This window comes from Theropithecus gelada, chromosome 11, assembly GCF_003255815.1.
Source record: "Theropithecus gelada isolate Dixy chromosome 11, Tgel_1.0, whole genome shotgun sequence".
Taxonomy (NCBI): domain Eukaryota; kingdom Metazoa; phylum Chordata; class Mammalia; order Primates; family Cercopithecidae; genus Theropithecus; species Theropithecus gelada.
The window spans coordinates 63,010,603-63,034,463 of NC_037679.1; the positions used below are offsets into that span (position 1 = coordinate 63,010,603).

A 23,861-nucleotide genomic window follows, 5' to 3' on the forward strand; every position below is an offset into this window, starting at 1 on the left:
TTTTTTGAGATGGAGTCTCGCTCTGTTGCCCAGGCTGGAGTGCAGTGGTGCACTCTCGGCTCACTGCAAGCTCCGCCTCCCGGGTTCACACCATTCTCCCACCTCAGCCTCCGGAGTAGCTGGGACTACAGGTGCCCGCCACCACGCCCGGCTAATTTTTAGTAGAGACGGGGTTTCATCGTATTAGCCAGGATGGTCTCAATCTCCTGAATTCGTGATCCGCCTGCCTCGTCCTCCCAAAGTGCTGGGATTACAGGCATGAGCCACCGCGCCTGGCCTAGTTTCTTCTCTTTAAAGTCACTGCACCATTCTCAAAAATTACTTAGACCACCTTTGTTGTATGGGAGAAAAAAGAAGGTGGTTCCTACACTCTGGAAGTGTCTAATCTTCTTGAGGACACTGAAGGAAACTGTGAAATACCAGAAAAGCTTTGCAAGTGCAGAGTGATATCTGATAAGAAAATTCTAACCCTGGGGTGGCTTTCAGGGGGTCTCTCTTGCTCGAAGGGATGAGCATAGAATGGGGAAAGTTAGAAAAGGCATTCCAAGTTTGGGGGATTGCATTTACCAGAGTCAGGCTGTTCTGCCTGAGCTTGGGATCTCTTAACATCTTACCTAGGGACAGAATCTAAACTGGAACCTGCTGCCACATTGTTAAAATCAAGTTCCACATCCTTTAAGGCAAATTTTTCCAGGATTTCAAAGGTCCTGTCTGACTCCTTGGAAATAACAAACATCTGCTTGCACTTCTCAGTAAACTCTTCGTGATAGAAACGTTCAAAGCTGTGCTTGTAGTCTTGATAGTAAAAAAGATAAGTTTTAATAACTTGGATTTGTAGTTTAACATTTTCGATTCCACGTGTTATTACAAATGCCCAGGAAGGCATCTTTCTGTATCTATATCACCTTCTTTCTATTTGTGAAATATTCCATATTTCACAGCCCATTCAATACACTAATGAAAGAAAACTACAGGAAAATAATTGAACCTTTCTTCTGTTATTTGTACACAGAATCCTACTTAGGATTCCAAGTTATTTCATGACCTCAGAATGACAAGGGCAAAAAAATTAGGCTTGCTATATAATGCAGGTCATTTTTTCAAACTGTTAGCTAAGTAGGAAGTTATCTAATTCAGTCTTGTGAGGTATGTATGTGTGTCTATCTATGACAGAGGTTGAGGGAGTAGGGTATATTTTTAGGACAAATGCCCTAATAAGGATAACAACCATGGGTACAGCTGCAGCTCTGCCATTGGGCAAGTTTTTTAAACTCTCTGGTAAAATAAGGGGGAGGGGCCAGACAATGGAAAATTTCTGAAGTTTCTTCCAGTTTTAATTTACTGCAATTCTAAATTCATTGCCTAATAAAAGTCAGGGTGTTCTGGGCTCCCAAAATGCCCTCCTATCTCTGGAGACACCCATATTCCCTATGTTTGTTTGTTTGTTTGTTTTAGGAGTAAAGGCTGTTATCAACACATGCAGGAAAAGGAACACCAAATAGTTTAGTCTGATAAGTTCCCAAAACACTCACATTGTACCTTCATAGTTAACAGGGCTGCCCCACGGCTCAGACAGGACCAGAATAGACCGAGAGGATCCACAGGCTGTCCAAGGTTAGCTTCAAGTTTCAAGATCTTAGACAGAATTTGGATGACCTCACAGTCTAACAGTCCTCTTGCACTAACCCTGAGCCTCATCCAATAGTCTCAGGGATCTTCAGGGTCAAGAGTGTAAACTAATAGTTCTACATTGTCTTACAATAACTACCAGCTGCCCAAATGGCCTATCACTACCCTAACTGTGGACTATGAGATTTTGGAGCTACCTAGGTGATTAAAGAGCATTGAAGATCCAAAAGATAAAGAATTCAAGACTTCCTTCTAAAGGAAGGAAGGATTATTTTTAAAATAATCCATCCATTCCATGCCTTCTAATTCAGACATTTAGAACACATATATACATTCAAGAATACGTCTAAAACAAGCTAACCTTTCAGTAATATCCAAAATCAAAGACTAAGGAGAATACTATGGAGAAATAATATGACCTTAACTCCAAAACACAGAAAGGCTATATTCTTAAACACATTAGTGAATATCAATCAATAGATGCAGTTTAGGTTGAGATTAGTAAAAGAATATTAATATTAACCACATTTCTGACTTTAACCAAATGTATATATTCTTATTTAACCCATTTGCCTGAGCTGAATCAGACTTAATCCTGGGCTTTTTAGTTATATAAGCTAATAAATTCCCTCTTTGTTAAAATCAGTTTGAGTCACTTGCATTTGTTGTTATTCATTCTCACTAGTTATTAACTCTGTGCCTGATATGTGTCCGGTGCTGTTTTTACCAGTTTACATAATTACTCTCAAAGTGGTTAATGTTAACCATTTTACAGAAGAAAAAACTATGGTTTACCAATACTACGTAATGCACTCAAGGTCACATAGCTAGGAGCGGAAAAATACAAGATCCAATGACCTGTCTGTCAGATTCTAAAACCCCAAGCCTGTCATAAATATATGGGTTCTTTTTAGCTGCTCAACATCCAACCACCCTACCCTAGTTTCAGTAACAGCCCTAGATTATCATAGGGGATCCACCCATCCCAACTCCCAGTTCACATTAGTCCAAGGAAGCTAACTCCACTTCCAGCTCCAGAGGCGGCTTGTGACCCAGGATTAGCCAATCAGAGCATCACATTCCCTTGGTACCCAGTGACTGAATCAAATGCAAGTATATGGCCCAAGTCGGGCTAACCAGGGCCAGAAAGACTCAATGTTAGGAATGCTAGGACTTTGAGCCATTTCTGCTGGACTTGAACCTGGAGCTGCTATGGCCCATCTTCCTCTTCCTTCATGATAGAGAAGCCAAGGAGCTGAGCTAACATCAGGACAGCAGGGCCAGGTTAAGAAGCAGTCAGAGACGAGGGTCTGGTACCATCATTTGAGCAACTGAATGAAGCCTGAGCTGAATCAGACTTAATCCTGGGCTTTTTAGTTATATAAGCTAATAAATTCCCTCTTTGTTAAAATCAGTTTGAGTCACTTGCAACCAAAAGAGTTGGGACTGATACAATGTTCTTTTTCCAGGGTCCAGGTGATTTGGCTTCCAGGCAGTTTTGTGTAGCCTGCAGAGGTTTGTCTTCACCACCACCACCCACACTGAATTCAAATGACTCTCCTGTTCAGTACAGATCCATCTGCTCCCTATCACATTACAAGGACTATTGTGTGCCTGGTCCCTGAAAGCATTTGAAAATGTACCATCTGCCACCATTTTCCATCCCCATGTTAATTGGGCCCTTTCATCAGTAAATCATAATCTTTTGGGGTCATTAAAGCCTTTTGAGAATCTAATCAAAGATACAGGCCATCTGCCTACCCCCAGGACACACATAGGCATATAAACATTCTATTTTTCATTCAATTTCACATAATTTTCATATAGCCTATTTTTCATAAAATCATCACAGATCCCTCCTGAAGTGTGTCTAGGTGACAGACTTTTCCCTTTTTAATCTGGTACATGTCCACAGGACACTATTTCCAAAAATAATGGTAATCATTTCATTCAGAGGCAATATAATGTCAGGCAATGCTTCTCAAACTTTAATGTACACGTGAAGCTCCTAGTCATCTTGTTAAACTGCAAATTTTAATTCAGTTGACCTGGAATGGAGCTCAAGATTCTACCTTTCTAACAAGCTATTAGGTGATGCTGAGGCTGCCAATCCATGAGTCACATTCTAATAAAAGAGGTGAAAAAGAGCAGGCATAGATTTTAGAGTCAGAGGGACCTGAGTTCAAATCTTGGATTGGTCCCTCACTAGTTATGTGACATTGGTAAGTCATTTCACTGCTACACAGCAGCTTTCATTTGCTCATCAGTAGAATCAGAATTATAATATAACACCTACCTTGCAGGGTTAAACCTTGAAGATTAAATGTAATAACATAACCAAAGCACCAGAAAATTAATAAAAGTTGATTCTCTTCCTCTTAGCTCAGTATTTCTGAATTTTGGGTAATTCTTTGTTATGGGGGCCGTCCTGTGCACTATAGGATGCTTGTCAGTATCGCTGGCCTCTCCCCGTTAGATGCTAGTACCTCTCCCCCAATTGTGACAACCGAAAGTGTTTTCAGACATGGCCAAATGTCCCTTGAGGGAGCAAAATCGGCCCTGGTTGAGAACCACTGCTCTAGAGTCACTTGTTAAATGCCAGATACTTTGGGTATTCTCTGAGCTCCTTGACCCCCTAAACAATCTTCCATGACTGACTCATTACTTGCTCTTATTTTCAGCTGCAAAAATCTTCAAAGTGGAGAAATATACGTCACAAGAACACAATAATAATTTTTAAATGCTTAAGAAATATTTGCAATCATTTAAAAATTCCTTTCACAAGGAAGACCTATAAAAACATTACCTTTATGTTGATAATGGACTTAGTTATCTCTATATTTACTAACCTATATTTTCAATCATTAAAGTGGCTGGGTGAAGTTTTTCTATCACAACTGACCAGTCCTTGAAAACCAGCTCACCCAACTCGTGGAGACCACTATAAAATCTCACAGGGAGCCCTTTACTAATAATCTTGGCCTTAAGCTTTCCAATCCTCAATTTTTCCTCTTCGTTCGTTGAAGAACTCGAGGGCAGACTCTCTCCCTTTTCCTCATCATCTGAAGCCTTCAGCAGTGTGGTTCCAGTCCTAAAGTAAAAATACTGAAATTGAGATTCATTCAGAAATGCTGCTTGGATTATCTCAAACTCCGTCAGACTGCAGTTGGGGTTCTCCAGAACCCAAGGATAACCGTTTTTTGCAGCAACATAGAGATTCTGTTCTACTTTGGATAAGCTTGACAAGCGAGTCACTTTGGAGGTCATGAAATGTGAGTAGTCGGGGAGGAAGTCTCCATACGTCTGACCCAGCATGCAGATGAAAAAGGGAAAGCAGCTGTTCACATAGTCAAGGCAGAGCTTCAGATGTTGGGACCGAAGACAAGAATACTGTCTAAACAGGTGGGTGGGTAAGGATTTTGGGGCCTTTAATTCTGACCAACTCAGGTCCACGGCTTTGAAATATGTGCCCCGGGAATTGCAGAGTTCATTAAGCTGAGGGAAGATGTTGTTTGCCAAAAAGTCTCTCTCTTCTTGAAAATCATTCAGAGTCGAGCAGATGTAAGGCTGAATGGGTTTCTGGGGCTTTTGAAGGAATTGGGTATACCTTTGTACATTCTCATTTGTCTTCTGGCTCATTTCTCTTTGCTTGGGGACAACACTATGCATAAAATATCACAATTTTCATCCTAGCACAGCCACCAACCCCCACTGCTTCTAATCTTCTTCCCAATTATGTTTGCTATGAACAGGTGGAAATCTTTCTTGAAAATTGTTTCTTATCAGTATTGGAAGGTGAGAGATGCCAACCAAGGGACAGATCAGAGTTGAAAAACAATCCAGTTTAAGTTAGGACTGAAAAAGAAAAAAAACATTCATTTTAGGATTACAGGCAGTGCACGTCTCCCCTGTATTTCCAAAGCTTTTGCTGAACCAGAAGGCAAGTGGGCACAGGCCAGAGGCCTCCCTCTTTTTCCCCCAGCCTCCCAGTCTACCTTCTCAGTGTCCCTGCGGCCAGCTGCTACTTCGGTCCCCTATGAATTTGGAAGTTATACAAGGGCACTTGCTGATAGTGTGAAATAGAAAACAAACCCAGAAAAGGAGCTCAATGTCTTTAAGAGCAGAACAAGCCAAGGAAGACCTATGACTGTGACCAGAAGCAAGAATGAAAGCAGGTCTGAAGATGAAGTTAGGACAGGAGGAACAAAGGCCCTGGACTGAAAGCAGCTGGCAGCTGAGAGGCAAGGAAGTCTGGATCTAAAAACCTGGGAAAGTTCAGGGAATTTTCTTAGTCTTATATTGCGCAGGCTCATACAACATTCCACTCATCTCCATGAATTAAATTCCACTGAGCTAATGGAAAAACATACACCCTCCAACAATGTCATAGCTATGCTTGCAAGAGCTCAGAAAAAAAAAAAAATGGTAACAACCTAGTTGTATGAGGTTTTTCTTGATACAACTCTTTTCCATGCCAAATATTGCTCTTCTTTGGTTATGTTTATTGCTCTCAGTTGTGGAAAAACATATCACATTATGGAGCAATTTTTCATCAGGATCACCTGACAACAATATAACAATGCAGTACCTTTTTAAAAAGTGTTAACCCTTTGCATGGTATTGCTCTGACAATCCTATGATAGCCAGGATTACCACTCTACTTTATGAATGAAGAAACACAAGTGCAGACAGGATAAACAGGACATCCAAAGTCAGTTAGCTAGGAAGTGGAGAGCCAGGATCTAAACGTGGGTCAGTCTTACTCCAGAACACATACAGTATGATGCCACCATAGTATAAAGATAAGACCCTAGGTCATGCAGACACTATAAAATTGGTGGGTGGGAAACACCTACGCAATAAGCAATACTGTAATAAATAGGTGGCAATTTAGAAAAGAGTAATTTAAACCACAATCTCACACTATTTTACAAAAAAAAAAAATTCTGAAAGATGGCAGAATAGACACTAGGGGAGTTTTATCAATAGACACCTCACCAGCCATGTAGAAGGCTCAAGATAGATTACTGGCCCTTGCAGATTCTACCTTCTCCTATTCCCCTGTGACAAAAGTCATTCCTATTTTACTCACTACCAATCCTTTATCAATAGATATATAAACAGAACCACACTCAGAGATGTGTCAAATAATGGAAACTTCAGATGAATTTTAAATAGCTATGAATAATAGGTTAAAAAAAGCTAGTGGAGGGCCGGGCGTGGTGGCTTACACCTATAATCCCAGGAGTCTGAGACCAGCCTGGCCAACATGGTGAAACCCGTCTCTACTAAAAATACAAAATTAGCTGGGTGAGGTGGCACATGCCTGTAATCCCAGCTACTAGGGAGGTTGAGGCAGGAGAATCACATGAACCCAGGAAGTGGAAGCTGCAGTGAGCCAAGATCGCACCATCGCACTCCAGCCTGGGCAATAAGAGCAAAACTCCATTTAAAAAAAAAAAAAAAACTAGTGGAAAATATGTAAAACATGTGTAAATAGATGTAAAGTTTCAGCAAAGAGATGAAAACTATGAGAAAGACTCAAATGAAAACATTCGAAAGAAAAAACATGGTATCAGAGATGAATTCCTTCATCAGGCTTTCTAGAAAACTTAACACAGCAGAAGAAAGAATCAGAAGACGTGAAGATGGGACAACAGAAATCCAAACTAAAACGCAAAGAGGAAAACAAGGAGAGAGGAAAAGAAACACCAAACACCCAAGAACTATGGGAACAACTTCATCTACTCCAAATAGATATAACTGAAGTACTGGAAGGAGAAAAGAGGTAATGAGGCAGAAGACATAGTTAGGCGAGGAAGGGAAAGGCTTGAATGTTCAAAAATAATGAAAGATATAAAACCACAAATCCAAGAAAGTCAGATAAACCCAAGCAGTATAAATACAAAAAAAAGATAAAAAGAAAAAAATAATAAAACACCTAGACACATCACACAGATAAACAAAGATAATTGAGTGAATTCTTTGTTTTGTAATTTTTTTTTTTTTTTTTTTTTTTGTAGTGACAGGGTCTCACTTTGTTGCCCAGGCTAGTCTCAAACTCTTGGCTTCAAGAAATCCTCCCACCTCAGTCTCCAAAGTGTTGAGATTACAGGTGTGAGCCACTGCACCTAGCCAAGTGAATTCTTTAAAGTACCAACTGGGATAAAAAAAATAGTCAACCCAGAATTATATATCAGGTGAAATGTCTATAAAAATGAAGGAAAACTGAAGACTTTTTCAGACAAACAAAACTGAGTAAATTGACTTCCAGAAGGCCTGTGCAATAAGAAATGTTAAAAGAAGTTCTTCAGAAGCTAGGTGCAGTAGCTCACGCCTGTAATCCCAGCACTTTGGGAGGTCGAGGCGGGTGGATCACAAGGTCAGAAGTTCGAGACAAGCCTGGCCAACATGGTGAAACCCCGTCTCTACTAAAAATACAAAAATTAGCTGGGTGTGGTGGTGCACACCTGTAATCCCAGCTACTCAGGAGGCTGAGGCAGGAGAATTGCTTGAACCCAGGAGGCAGAGTTTTCAGTGACCCATGATGGCACCACTGCACTCCAGCCTGGGTGGCAGACCAAGACTCCGTCTCAGGGGAAAAAAAAAGGGGGTACACACTGTAAACCCTGGAGCAACTAATTCAAATTTTAAGAAGAAACATAACTAATAAGCCAATAGGAGAGCTCAATTGGAATTAGTGCAAAAGAATGCCAAGAAAGAGAAAAATAACCAGATGGAACAAATAGAGAACAAATAGCAAGATGGCAGATTGAAATCCCATAACATCAATAATTAAACTAGATGTAAATCCCTCCCTTAAAGGGAGAGATTAGGAGATAAGATTTAAAAAGCAACACCCCACTACATGCTGCCTAGAATAAATCTACTCTAAATATAAAGAGATAGACAAAATAAAAGTAAAAGGTTGGAAAAAGATATACCATGCAAACACTATTTAAAAGTAAACTAGAGGGCCTATATTATTATTCAGAAAAAAGCAGACTGCAGAATAAGGACTACTACTAGGAATAGAGAGTGACATTACATTACATGATAATGAATATAAAAATAATTCATAGGTCAAAGAGAAAGTAAAAAAAATTAGAATGACAGAAGGCAGCTCATTTGTTAGCTGGAGAAGGTTTGGGGAGGAAATACTACAAATGGAAAGGAGCACAAGGAAACTCTTTGGAATGATGGAAATGTTCTATATCCTAATTATAGTGGTGGTTACACAGGTGTAGATATTCATCAAAGTTTATCAGTTGAACACTTTAAATGGGTGCATTTTATGTAATGTAAGTTACATCAAAATAAAGTTGATTATTTTTAAAAATCCAGGAACTACATAGCAAGAGGAAAATGTTAAAGTGAAAAAAGAAAAAAAGTAGTTATAGACCATAATAATAGCAATGTGAATAGAACACTGGTAAATATGGGAGACAGCATAGTATAGAGATTGAACGTCCAAGCTCAGACCAATTCCCTGGATTCAAGTCCTTACAGTCAGTTTCTTAAATCCACTGTGCTTCAGTTTCCTCATCTGTAAAATAGGGATAACATTACCTATATCGCAGAGTGGTTGAGAAGATTAAAGAAGTTATTAGATGCAAAATGCTTAGAACAGTGCTTAGAAACAAATGCTCAATAAACGTTAATAATTATTATTAAAAATGAATGCACACAACGAACAAAAGGAAAGAAAAACAACATGGCAGCTGTCTTAGAATACTCATATTATGGCAAAACTGCTTCTCTAATCAAAATTGCTATAAATTACAGTTATTTTATAATAAAAACAAATTAAAAAATAGTCATCTCCATACTCTGCTTCACAATTGCTGATAAAAAAAAAATTCCCAGTTTTTGCAAGAATAAATTAAAAACAGAAAACAGAAACCTAAATGAAAAAAGCAGTTATTTTTGAGTAGACAGAAAACACAGAAAAATACGGCGTGCGTTTTTATTTTTCTGGTTTTTGAGACAGAGTCTCGCTCTGTCACTCAGGCTGGAGTGCAGTGGCATTATCATTGCTCAGTGAACCTCAAACTCTTGGACTCATGCAATCCTCCTGCCTCTGTCTCTCAAATAGCTGACACTACAGGTACCTGCCACTGTGACTGGCTAAGGTTTTTTAAAGACAAGGTCTCACTAAGTTTCTTAGGCTGGTCTTGAACTCCTAGCCTCAAGAGATCCTCCTGCTTCAACCTCCCAAAGTGGTATCCACCATGCCTGGTGTATTTTGCTTTAAAACAATTCAAATAAAAAAAAAAATTATGCCAACCGGGCGTGATGGCTCACGTCTATAATCTCAGCACTTTGGGAGGCCGAGGCAGGTGCATCACGAGGTCAGGAGTTCAAGAGCAGCCAGGCCAATATGGTGAAACCCCATCTCTACTAAAAATACAAAAAAAATTAGCCGGGCGTGGTGGCACACACCTGTAGTCCCAGCTACTCGGGAGGCTGAGACAGGAGAATTGCTTGAACCCAGGAGGCAGAAGGAGTGAGCTGAGATCGCGCCACTGCACTCCAGCCTGGGCAACAGAGCGAGACTCCATTTCAAAAAAAAAAAATTACTATAAATATTTCATTATTACTGTAAGTGGAGGAAAAAACATATATATGGCACAAATAGACAGTAGCTGTAAAAATAAATGCATTAAGGCCAGGAGTCATGGCTCACTCCTGTAATCCCAACAGTTTGGAAGGCCAAAGAGGGCGGACTGCTTGAGCCCAGGGGTGTCCAGGCTGCTGTAAGGTATGATGGAACCACTGGGCTCCAGCCTGGGTGGCACAGCGAGGCCCTGTCTCTAAATAAATAAATATAAATGCATTAAAAAGAAAACAATGTAATTAAATTCTAGTTAGATACAGTTCTTTTTATTAGAAAGGGAGAGATGAACGTGTTCTTAGACGGACATGTACCAAGCTGACTTTCTCTTCCCATAATCAGTAAGACTGAAACAGAATTGAAAGGGTTCAACTTTTGCACGAGGAAGTCAATGTTATTTAATATTTTGCCGCTGGCCCACCTGATAGCAGTAACTGGCATCAGAGTGGCACCTCCTACTTTGTTGGGTACACTCCCAGAGGTTGAGCATGGGCTTCAGAGTCATATAAATCTTGCCTCAGGGTCTGACTCTGACACAGTTTCTGCAGCTGTAAATCTGGAATACTGACCTTACCCCTAAGATGGGAATAAATGAGGCCTTGTATAATAAGCACCTCATAAGCCTTTGTCTTTTAAAATTTTTTCTTTTTTTTTTTTTTTTTTTTTTAAATTTATTTATTACTATTATACTGTAAGTTGTAGGGTACATGTGCATAACGTGCAGGTTTGTTACATATGTATACTTGTGCCTTGTTGGTGTGCTGCACCCATCAACTCGTCATTTACATCAGGTATAACTCCCAATGCAATCCCTCCCCCCGCCCCCCTCCCCATGATAGGCCCCGGTGTGTGATGTTCCCCTTCCCGAGTCCAAGTGATCTCATTGTTCAGTTCCCACCTATGAGTGAGAACATGCGGTGTTTGGTTTTCTGTTCTTGTGATAGTTTGCTAAGAATGATGGATTCCAGCTGCATCCATGTCCCTACAAAGGACACAAACTCATCCTTTTTTATGGCTGCATAGTATTCCATGGTGTATATATGCCACATTTTCTTAATCCAATCTGTCACTGATGGACATTTGGGTTGATTCCAAGTCTTTGCTATTGTGAATAGTGCTGCAATAAACATACGTGTGCATGTGTCTTTATAGCAGCATAATTTATAATCCTTTGGGTATATACCCAGTAATGGGATGGCTGGGTCATATGGTACATCTAGTTCTAGATCCTTGAGGAATCGCCATACTGTTTTCCATAATGGTTGAACTAGTTTACAATCCCACCAACAGTGTAAAAGTGTTCCTATTTCTCCACATCCTCTCCAGCACCTGTTGTTTCCTGACTTTTGAATGATCGCCATTCTAACTGGTGTGAGATGGTATCTCATTGTGGTTTTGATTTGCATTTCTCTGATGGCCAGTGATGATGAGCATTTTTTCATGTGTTTGTTGGCTGTATGAATGTCTTCTTTTGAGAAATGTCTATTCATATCCTTTGCCCACTTTTTGATGGGGTTGTTTGTTTTTTTCTTGTAAATTTGTTGGAGTTCTTTGTAGGTTCTGGATATTAGCCCTTTGTCAGATGAGTAGATTGCAAAAATTTTCTCCCATTCTGTAGGTTGCCTGTTCACTCTGATGGTAGTTTCTTTTGCTGTGCAGAAGCTCTTTAGTTTAATGAGATCCCATTTGTCAATTTTGGCTTTTGCTGCCGTTGCTTTTGGTGTTTTAGACATGAAGTCTTTGCCCATGCCTATGTCCTGAATGGTACTACCTAGGTTTTCCTCTAGGATTTTTATGGTATTAGGTCTAACATTTAAGTCTCTAATCCATCTTGAATTAATTTTTGTATAAGGAGTAAGGAAAGGATCCAGTTTCAGCTTTCTACTTATGGCTAGCCAATTTTCCCAGCACCATTTATTAAATAGGGAATCCTTTCCCCATTTCTTGTTTCTCTCAGGTTTGTCAAAGATCAGATGGCTGTAGATGTGTGGTATTATTTCTGAGGACTCTGTTCTGTTCCATTGGTCTATATCTCTGTTTTGGTACCAGTACCATGCTGTTTTGGTTACTGTAGCCTTGTAGTATAGTTTGAAGTCAGGTAGCGTGATGCCTCCAGCTTTGTTCTTTTGACTTAGGATTGTCTTGGAGATGCGGGCTCTTTTTTGGTTCCATATGAACTTTAAAGCAGTTTTTTCCAATTCTGTGAAGAAACTCATTGGTAGCTTGATGGGGATGGCATTGAATCTATAAATTACCTTGGGCAGTATGGCCATTTTCACGATATTGATTCTTCCTATCCATGAGCATGGTATGTTCTTCCATTTGTTTGTGTCCTCTTTTATTTCACTGAGCAGTGGTTTGTAGTTCTCCTTGAAGAGGTCCTTTACATCCCTTGTAAGTTGGATTCCTAAGTATTTTATTCTCTTTGAAGCAATTGTGAATGAAAGTTCATTCATGATTTGGCTCTCTGTTTGTCTGTTACTAGTGTATAAGAATGCTTGTGATTTTTGCACATTAATTTTGTATCCTGAGACTTTGCTGAAGTTGCTTATCAGCTTAAGGAGATTTTGGGCTGAGACAATGGGGTTTTCTAAATATACAATCATGTCATCTGCAAAGAGGGACAATTTGACTTCTTCTTTTCCTAACTGAATACCCTTGATTTCTTTCTCTTGCCTGATTGCCCTAGCCAGAACTTCCAACACTATGTTGAATAGGAGTGGTGAGAGAGGGCATCCCTGTCTTGTACCAGTTTTCAAAGGGAATTTTTCCAGTTTTTGCCCATTCAGTATGATATTGGCTGTGGGTTTGTCATAAATAGCTCTTATTATTTTGAGGTACGTTCCATCAATACCGAATTTATTGAGCGTTTTTAGCATGAAGGGCTGTTGAATTTTGTCAAAAGCCTTTTCTGCATCTATTGAGATAATCATGTGGTTCTTGTCTTTGGTTCTGTTTATATGCTGGATTATGTTTATTGATTTGCGAATGTTGAACCAGCCTTGCATCCCAGGGATGAAGCCCACTTGATCATGGTGGATAAGCTTTTTGATGTGTTGCTGAATCCGGTTTGCCAGTATTTTATTGAGGATTTTTGCATCGATGTTCATCAGGGATATTGGTCTAAAATTCTCTTTTTTTGTTGTATCTCTGCCAGGCTTTGGTATCAGGATGATGTTGGCCTCATAAAATGAGTTAGGGAGGATTCCCTCTTTTTCTATTGATTGGAATAGTTTCAGAAGGAATGGTACCAACTCCTCCTTGTACCTCTGGTAGAATTCAGCTGTGAATCCATCTGGTCCTGGACTTTTTTTGGTTGGTAGGCTATTAATTGTTGCCTCAATTTCAGAGCCTGCTATTGGTCTATTCAGGGATTCAACTTCTTCCTGGTTTAGTCTTGGAAGAGTGTAAGTGTCCAGGAAATTATCCATTTCTTCTAGATTTTCCAGTTTATTTGCGTAGAGGTGTTTATAGTATTCTCTGATGGTAGTTTGTATTTCTGTGGGGTCGGTGGTGATATCCCCTTTTTCATTTTTAATTGCGTCGATTTGATTCTTCTCTCTTTTCTTCTTTATTAGTCTTGCTAGTGGTCTGTCAATTTTGTTGATCTTTTCAAAAAACCAACTCCTGGATTCACTGATTTTTTGGAGGGTTTTTTGTGTCTCTATCTCCTTCAGTTCTGCTCTGATCTTAGTTATTTCTAGCCTTCTGCTAGCTTTCGAATGTGTTTGCTCTTGCTTCTCTAGTTCTTTTAATTGCGATGTTAGAGTGTCAATTTTAGATCTTTCCTGCTTTCTCTTGTGGGCATTTAGTGCTATAAATTTCCCTCTACACACTGCTTTAAATGTGTCCCAGAGATTCTGGTATGTTGTATCTTTGTTCTCATTGGTTTCAAAGAACATCTTTATTTCTGCCTTCATTTCGTTATGTACCCAGTAGTCATTCAGGAGCAGGTTGTTCAGTTTCCATGTAGTTGAGCGGTTTTGATTGAGTTTCTTAGTCCTGAGTTCTAGTTTGATTGCACTGTGGTCTGAGAGACAGTTTGTTATCATTTCTGTTCTTGTACATTTGCTGAGGAGTGCTTTACTTCCAATTACGTGGTCAATTTTGGAATAAGTACGATGTGGTGCTGAGAAGAATGTATATTCTGTTGATTTGGGGTGGAGAGTTCTATAGATGTCTATTAGGTCTGCTTGCTGCAGAGATGAGTTCAATTCCTGGATATCCTTGTTAACTTTCTGTCTCGTTGATCTGTCTAATGTTGACAATGGAGTGTTGAAGTCTCCCATTATTATTGTATGGGAGTCTAAGTCTCTTTGTAAGTCTCTAAGGACTTGCTTTATGAATCTGGGTGCTCCTGTATTGGGTGCATATATATTTAGGATAGTTAGCTCTTCCTGTTGAATTGATCCCTTTACCATTATGTAATGGCCTTCTTTGTCTCTTTTGATCTTTGATGGTTTAAAGTCTGTTTTATCAGAGACTAGTATTGCAACCCCCGCTTTTTTTTGTTCTCCATTTGCTTGGTAAATCTTCCTCCATCCCTTTATTTTGAGCCTATGTATGTCTCTGCGTGTGAGATGGGTCTCCTGAATACAGCAGACTGATGGGTCTTGACTCTTTATCCAGTTTGCCAGTCTGTGTCTCTTAATTGGAGCATTTAGTCCATTTACATTTAAGGTTAAGATTGTTATGTGTGAACTTGATCCTGCCATTATGATATTAACTGGTTATTTTGCTCATTAGTTGATGCAGTTTCTTCCTAGCCTCGATGGTCTTTACATTTTGGCATGTTTTTGAGATGGCTGGTACCGGTTGTTCCTTTCCATGTTGAGTGCTTCCTTCAGGGTCTCTTGTAAGGCAGGCCTAGTGGTGACAAAATCTCTAAGCATTTGCTTATCTGTAAAGGATTTTATTTCTCCTTCACTTATGAAACTTAGTTTGGCTGGATATGAAATTCTGGGTTTAAAATTCTTTTCTTTAAGAATGTTGAATATTGGCCCCCACTCTCTTCTGGCTTGGAGAGTTTCTGCCGAGAGATCTGCTGTGAGTCTGATGGGCTTCCCTTTGTGGGTAACCCGACCTTTCTCTCTGGCTGCCCTTAAGATTTTTTCCTTCATTTCAACTTTGGTGAATCTGGCAATTATGTGTCTTGGAGTTGCTCTTCTCGAGGAGTATCTTTGTGGCGTTCTCTGTATTTCCTGGATTTGAATGTTGGCCTGCCCTACTAGGTTGGGGAAGTTCTCCTGGATGATATCCTGAAGAGTGTTTTCCAACTTGGTTCCATTTTCCCCCTCACTTTCAGGCACCCCAATCAGACGTAGATTTGGTCTTTTTACATAATCCCATACTTCTTGCAGGCTTTGTTCATTTCTTTTTCTTCTTTTTTTCTTTTGGTTTCTCTTCTCGCTTCATTTCATTCATTTGATCCTCAATTGCTGATACTCTTTCTTCCAGTTGATCGAGTCGGTTACTGAAGCTTGTGCATTTGTCACGTATTTCTCGTGTCATGGTTTTCATCTCTTTCATTTCGTTTATGACCTTCTCTGCATTAATTAGTCTAGCCGTCAATTCTTCCACTTTTTTTTCAAGATTTTTAGTTTCTTTGCGCTGGGTACGTAATTCCTCCTTTAGCTCTGAGAAATTTGATGGACTGAAGCCTTCTTCTCTCATCTCGTCAAAGTCATTCTCCGTCCAGCTTTGATCCGTTGCTGGCGATGAGCTGCGCTCCTTTGCCGGGGGAGATGCGCTCTTGTTTTTTGAATTTCCAGCTTTTCTGCCCTGCTTTTTCCCCATCTTTGTGGTTTTATCTGCCTCTGGTCTTTGATGATGGTGATGTACTGATGGGGTTTTGGTGTAGGTGTCCTTCCTGTTTGATAGTTTTCCTTCTAACAGTCAGGACCCTCAGCTGTAGGTCTGTTGGAGATTGCTTGAGGTCCACTCCAGACCCTGTTTGCCTGGGTAACAGCAGCAGAGGCTGCAGAAGATAGAATATTTCTGAACAGCAAGTGTACCTGTCTGATTCTTGCTTTGGAAGCTTCCTCTCAGGGGTGTACTCCACCCTGTGAGGTGTGGGGTGTCAGACTGCCCCTAGTGGGGGATGTCTCCCAGTTAGGCTACTCAGGGGTCAGGGACCCGCTTGTGCAGGCAGTCTGTCCCTTCTCAGATCTCAACCTCCGTGTTGGGAGATCCACTGCTCTCTTCAAAGCTGTCAGACAGAGTCGTTTGCGTCTGCAGAGCTTTCTGCTGCTTTGTTATTGTTTTCTGTGCCCTGCCCCCAGAGGTGGAGTCTACAGAGACAGGCAGGTTTCCTTGAGCTGCTGTGAGCTCCACCCAGTTCGAGCTTCCCAGCAGCTTTGTTTACCTACTTAAGCCTCAGCAATGGCGGACGCCCCTCCCCCAGCCTCGCTGCTGCCTTGCCGGTAGATCACAGACTGCTGTAATAGCAATGAGGGAGGCTCCGTGGGTGTGGGACCCTCCCGGCCAGGTGTGGGATATGATCTCCTGGTGTGCCTGTTTGCTCAAAGCGCAGTATTGGGGTGGGAGTTACCCGATTCTCCAGGTGTTGTGTGTCTCAGTTCCCCTGGCTAGGAAAAGGGATTCCCTTCCCCCTTGGGCTTCTCAGGTGAGGCAATGCCTCGCCCTGCTTCAGCTCTCGCTGGTCGGGCTGCAGCAGCTGACCAGTACCGATCGTCCGGCACTCCCCAGTGAGATGAACCCAGTACTTCAGTTGAAAATGCCGAAATCACCGGTCTTCTGTGTCGCTGGCGCTGGGAGTTGAAGACTGGAGCTGCTCCTATTCGGCCATCTTGCTCCGCCCCCCCCCTAAAATTTTTTCTTTTAACACTGTGAAGGTAGACTTCTCATTAAGAAATATCCTTCCCAACAGATTTCTCAATCAAGCTATCACTCTTTAATATACATTTTATTTTATTTTTTATTTTTTGAGACAGAGTCTCACTCTGTCACCCAGGCTGGAGTGCAGTGACGTGATCTTGGCTTACTGCAACCTCTGCCTCCTGGATTCAAGTAATTCTCCTGCCTCAGCCTCCTGAGTAGCTGGGATTACAGGCGCGTGCCACCACACCTGGCACACCTGGCTAATTTTTGTATTTTTAGTAGAGATGGGGTTTCACCATGTTGGTCAGGCTGCTCTTGAACTCCTGACCTCATGATCCACCCTCCTCGGCCTCCCAAAGTGCTGAGATTACAGGCATGAGCCACTGCGCCAGGCCTAATATACATTTTAGAATCTGCAAGGTCTACACAAAGTCCTCAATAAAAGTTTGCTATTTCTATTATTGCTGTTAATATTATTTCTAGTGCAAATGTCTGAATTCATATTTCATGATAAAGCAGCCTCAGTAATATCACTGTATTTATTGTAGCTCTTTATAACAAAAAGTTATAAGAAAAATCTATTAACTGGTCAAAAATGCCTCTGACCTTTTTCAGGAATTTCTTGCAACATTTTAAGGCTTAGAAATTTCTATACTCAAATCCCACCTCACCTCCACCCCACAATCCTTTTAGTATCATTTTAGTAATTTTATCCCTGACAGCCCCAAGTTGTATTTTTTCTTTTTTCAAAAGCTTCTTATAGCCTGGCTAACATGGCAAAACCCCGTGTCTACCAAAGAATACAAAAATTAGCCAGGCATGGTGGTGCATGCCTGTAGTGCCAGCTACTCAAGAGGCTGAGATGGAAAAACTGCTTGAACCCAGGAGGCGGAGGCTGCATTGAGCCAAGATTATGCCACTGCACTCCAGCCCGGGCAACAGAGTGAGACCCTGCCTCAAAAAAAAAAAAAAAAAAAAAAAAAAAAAAAAAAAAAATTCTTACGCTTAAAATGTAAATTGATGAGAATGTAAGTTTGTGCAACTTTCCTAGGAGCAAACTGTCAGTGTATAGCCAAAGCCTTGTAAAACAAATCATGTATTTTTACCAAGCATTCCAATTTTAGAAAGCTATTCTATTTGTCTATAAGGATTTACCTCTAAGGGTTTTCACTGCAGTGATATTTACAATGGTTTTAAAACTGCTAACATATTAAAGGTCTAACAATAACAAATTGGATATCTTGTGGAAAATGTTTATCATATATTGGTAAGTGAAAAAGATAGTTATAAAACCGTATTATTGTGTGATCCCATTTTTAACTTAAAATGTGTTAAATATTAATAAAGACATCAAGATGCTAATAGTGATATACCTGATTACAGCATATGGGTTATTTTAATTTTTTTCCTTGACTTTTTTTTTTTTTTTTTGAGAGGGAGTCTCACTCTGTCGCCCAGGCTGGAGTACAGTGGCATGATCTCAGCTAACTGTTCAAGGGATTCTCCTGCTTCAGTCTCCCAAGCAGCTGGGATTACAGGCGCCTGCCACTAGCCCAGCTAATTTTTGTATTTTAGTAGAGATAGGGTTTCACCATGTTGGCCAGACTGGTCTCGAACTCCTGACCCCAAGTGATCCATCCGCCTTGGCCTCCCAAAGTGATCCACTTGCCTCGGCCTCCCAAAGTGCTGGAATTACAGTTGTGAGCCACCGTGCCTGACTGGTTGCATTGATCTGTTTGTATATTCAAATATGTAGAGGACACATCATTCTTTTTCACTGTGCAGCATCTGAATCCCATTCTTATATGAGGGAAACCCCCACCTTATGATTCTGAGCCTCCCATGAGAGAAGCTGAAAATGCCATGTAAAACCTTTCCCAGCTTCCCTTGCAACTAAGGTATAATAAGTAGCCTTCAAACGGGCCCCAGTGCTCTCTGGCTGCTGGTATTTACAGCCTCGTGTAATCTCATTGGGTAGGGTTGTTTCCGAAATGATGGTGTGTGATTTCTGAGATTGGTTATGAGTCATTGTGCTTCCTGCTTTGTTCTCTGTCTTGGATCACTCACTCCAGGGGAGGCCAGCTGCCATGCTGTGAGCACACTTAAGCAGCCGTATGGAGAGGTCCATGTGATGATGAACCGAGGCCCCAGCCAACAGCCATGTGAAGGAGCCATCGTGGAAGCAGATCTTCCAGCTCCTCTTGAGCCTCCAGATGATTTCAGCTTTAGCCAATGTCTTGACTGCAAGTTCATGAGAGACCCGAGCCAGAACTACCCAGTTAGGTGCTTCTAGATTCCTGACCTACAGATATTGTGTAAGAGAATAAATGTTTACTGTTTTAAGCTGCTAAATTTAGGGGTAGTTTGTTATACAACAATAGATAATACAAGGGTTACAGAACCTGACCCAAGTTCTTCATTTGTTTTATATTCCTCAGTATTTTATAGTTTTCTTCATGTTGGAACTATGTCTTTCTTAAGTTTATTTCTAAGCATTTTATGGGTTTTGTCTCTAATATGAATGAAACTTTTTAAAATTTTCACTTCTATGTGTTTTTTGAAAGATTAGAGCAAAACTAGTGATTTTTATATATTTATCTTATAGCCAATAATTTACCAGATTCTCGTATTATTCTATACTTTTTTTTAAGGGGTTGGGCAGTGGCTCAACTCAAGGCGGATCACCCACCCACTTCCAAGATCCAACTATAAGCTTTTTAACTGCAGCAACTTAAGTATATGCTATTAGAGCTGGAATTAATCATTCTATACTTAAAACAAAAAACCCTAGGGTCTCCTGGATTTCTGGGACATGCAATTGTCATCAGTAAGAAGGAATTTCAAAATAAAGGACTCTACCTTTTCTAAAATTTATGCCAATTACTTGGTTTCCTTGTCTTGTTGTTAAATCCTCCTAAACTGTGTGGGACATTACTGACAATAGCAAGCATCTGTATCTGGTTCCTGATTTTTTTTTTAGTGAAACGGCTTTTAGTGTTTTGTTGTTTAGAATGATAGTTGCTGTTAGTTTTCTTTAATTGAGGTATACATAACAAAATTCAACCTTTTAAAGTGTACAGTTTGATGAGTTTTAACAACTACTGATATCAAGATCAAGAGCATTTCTGTCACCCCAAAAAATTCCCTGGTACTCCTTTGCAGACATTCTTTTATATCTTTACTTCAGTTTAAATAAGATACTTACACTACTATGTAAATCCATTGTTAATATTTGCACAAGGCTGGGCACAGGGGCTCACGTCTGTAATCCAGCACTTTGGAGGCTGAGGCAGGATTGAGCCCAGGAGTTCGAGACCAGCCTGGGCAACACAGGGAGACCCCCATCTTTACAAAAGAAAAAAACCTCAACATTGCTCACAATGAGCTCAAAGTATCTTTTTTTTTTTTTTTTCCTTGAGACAGAGTCTCGCTGTCACCCAGGTTGGAGTTACAGTGGTATGATCTCGGCTCACTGCAACTTCCACCTCCAGAGCTCACGCAGTTCTCCTGCCTCAGCCTCCTGTGTAGCTGGGATTACGGGTGCTTAGCACCACAACTTGCTAACTTTTGTATTTTTTTAGAGACGGTGTTTCACCATGTTGGCCAAGCTGGTCTCGAACTCCTGACCTCAAGTGATCAGCCCACCTCGGCCTCCCAAAGTGCTGGGATTACAGGCATGAGGCACCATGCCGGGCCTACAAAAAAAAAAAAAATTTAAGTTAGCCAGATGTTGGTGGTGCGTGCCTGCAGCTTCAGCTACTCAAGAGGCTGAGATGGGGACTGCTTGAGCCCAGAAGGTCGGGCCCACAGTAAGCCATGATCCTGCCACTGCATTCCAACCTGGGTAATAGAGCAAGACCGTGGTTCAAAAAAATCTATTTTTAAAATTTAAATTTAAAAATTAAAAAAAACACATATTTACACAAGTTCTGTATGAACAGAAACCATATCTATATTACTCACCCCTGTATTTCTAGCACCTAGCATAATTCCTGGCACACACCAGGCCCTCAACATTTGCTGAAATAATGAGTTAATGAATGAATAAACCAATCAACCAACCAACCAATTGACCTTGGATCTTGGCTCTATTCCTTAATGTTCCCTGATGCCAACTGCTTTCTTGCCTTGGTCTCCCCAGTCTGCCTTCCCCCTGACTCCCCACTGCTGGACTACACCTGCCTACTAGGAGAGCTCTCCACTGTCCTTAACTGCATTCTTTACCTATTGGTTTTTTCTTCCAAGTTTAACTACAAAGTGGGGTGCTATCTTGTGGGGTTAGCTTTGCTCAAGGAGAAGCTTAACAACAACAAGAACAGTAGCTGTTTCCAGCAATACATAGAGAAAAGCTAAAATTAGGAAGCAAGGGAATCCAATACAAGGGCAAGAAACTTAATAACCATCCGGAGTGTTAGTTCTGGAGGAGCTAGGCCAAGATGGGCACTAGGGATCAGTAATGGGTCAAAAGTCAGAAGAGGTGAAGAGACCACAGCCAGAAACAACAAAGCTGGTAAGCGGCATATTCTCTTTACAAGGTACTCAGCCGGACAGCCAATCTTTTTTTTTGAGACGGAGTTTTTGCTCTTGTTGCCCAGGCTGGAGTGCAGTGGCAGGATCTGGGCTCACTGCAACCTCCACCTCCTGGATTCAAGCGATTCTCCAGCCTCAGCCTCCCGAGTAGCTGCGATTACAGGCGCCAGCCACCACACTCGGCTAATTTTTGTGTTTTTAGTAGAGACGGGGTTTCGCCATATTGGCCAGGCTGGTCTTGAACTCCTGACCTCAGGTGATCCGCCCACCTCGGCCTCCCAAAATGCTGGGATTACAGGCGTGAGCCACCGCGCCCAGCCCGGAGAGCCAATCTTTAATGAACAGAGCTGATCAGACAAGGGCCCGCCATCTTCTGCCAGCCTACCGTCTGGTGCTCTGCCTGCCTCATGAATTCCCACCATCATCTGCAGAAATGTCTACCCACACGCAGTGGCTCTATTTTGAAGGATATGTCTCAGTCTCAGTTCCCTCCAGGTGCAGCACCAACTCCCCACCACTCACTAGTTAAGGTGGCATTTGCAGTTTCAGAACTGGTTGCTTACTTATTCAGAATTGGAGGAAAAGGTGAGCTGTGAAATGCGAGGGGAAAAAAGTGAAGAAACTCATTTTTCTCTAAAAACAGAAAATAAAGGAGTTAAAATACACAAAAACGCAACTGAAATCTCTGAATGTAATTCACACCCTAGTATGCTCTTTTTAAAAAAGATGAAAGCACAGAAGCATGCATAAAGCATTCTTTGTAAGCTACTCTTTGCTTACTAATAACAAATGTAGGTAAATTGGGCAGATGTAAATAAGGCACCACCACAATACGTGAGCGCCAACCACAGAGCCAAGATCCGCACACCTAAATATGGGAAGTTGTAAAAGACTATGACAGACTGTCACTAAAAAGCTTGTCTTCAGGAATTCGGATGATTATCTGAAAAGATATTCAAAGTTCAATTTTGTTGGAGGAAGCAATAAGGAAGGGGGATGTGTATGTCAGAGATGGGCGCGGATATGCGTGTGGGTAATGTATAGAGTAGGTTAAAGGGACGTAGAAAATATTTCCAAAGGTACAAGTTTAGCATGAGGGACTTCCCTCACAGGAAAGACACCTGGTGTTTTATATGTCCTTCTGAACACGGACAGGGTATTTCTATGAAGTTACAAAGCTGCAAATCCCGTTCTCATGTGCAGCACCACAGGTTTTGCTTTCAAATATCTGCAGGTGCATCCTCCTGCATTCGTTAAACTAAGGGTTTTCCTTTTCTGTGCTAGACCCACCTTTTCCACCACGCTCTCCACCTGATTCACAGAAGGGGTTCTAAGACCGTCAGGTCGGGGAGGTCCCAACCATCTTCTGTAAACCAGATCAGGAAGGCCTGGGGATTCCGGCTGCGCACAGACGAGGTGAAGGCTCGGGCTGCCCAAGTGACACACTTGTAGGCGGATTCGGAAACGCGTGCTCTCGAGCCGGAGGCGGAGCCCCCAGACTCAGACCGACCCCCCAGAACAAGGCGGCCTTGCCCGAGGCGTCAAGGCTTTCTAGGCCCGCTTCTAAAAGCTGTGTACAATGGAGACTCCTGGAATAGGAACATATCTCTACTGTAATCAGAACGAGATGTAACATCTAAGACGCAGGACAGGGCTCCGGCAAACATACGCTGGGGGAACGTGAAAGAAAGGGCCAAACTACGCAGCTGGTCCTCAGAGACCAAAGACTACGATTCCCAGCATTCAATGCAGTGTACCCCCTAGGACATTGCATGTCGGGAGCTGTAGTTTCTCACCACCTCCATCTGGAAGGGTTCTAGGGGATTTTTAACCTCTCTCGTGTGTTTCTCCTTTCCGAGAAGCGCCGCCACACGAGAACGCTGGCCGCGAAAGTCGTGCTGGAATCACTCCCAACGTAACCCCAAATATAGATGGGAAAGGGTGAAGAACACGTTGCCATGGCTACCGTTTCCACTGGTCACGGAATAAACGCTCTCTAGGATCCGGAAGTAGTTCCGCCGCGACCTCTCGAAAAAGATGGATGTGTTCTGTGCTTACATTCATTGGACGGTTGCCCTTAGAGGCCACAGCCGCCCAGGCAAAGGGGCGGTCCCACGTGTGAGGGGCCCGCGGAGCCATTTGATTGGAGAAAAGCTGCAAACCCTGACCAATCGGAAGGAGCCACGCTTCGGGCATCGGTCTCCGCACCTGGACAGCTCCGATTGGTGGACTTCCGTCCCCCCCACGA

The 23,861-nt window shown here is 41.6% G+C and overlaps 1 protein-coding gene across 1 annotated transcript in view; it reads right to left on the reverse strand.

Annotated features, from left to right (window-relative positions):
* Window positions 1-23,696, reverse strand: part of LOC112634741 (putative tetratricopeptide repeat protein 41) — a 91,751-nt gene extending 68,055 nt beyond the window's left edge. Inside the window, exons 1-3 of the mRNA XM_025402500.1 lie at window positions 23,446-23,696; window positions 4,479-5,484; window positions 615-795 (exon numbers count right to left, since the gene is read on the reverse strand). Coding sequence (XP_025258285.1) covers window positions 615-795; window positions 4,479-5,298 — 1,001 coding nt within the window. The 5' untranslated portion in view covers window positions 5,299-5,484; window positions 23,446-23,696. The remainder of the gene's footprint in view (window positions 1-614; window positions 796-4,478; window positions 5,485-23,445) is intronic.
* Between the last annotated feature and the right edge of the window lie 165 nt (window positions 23,697-23,861).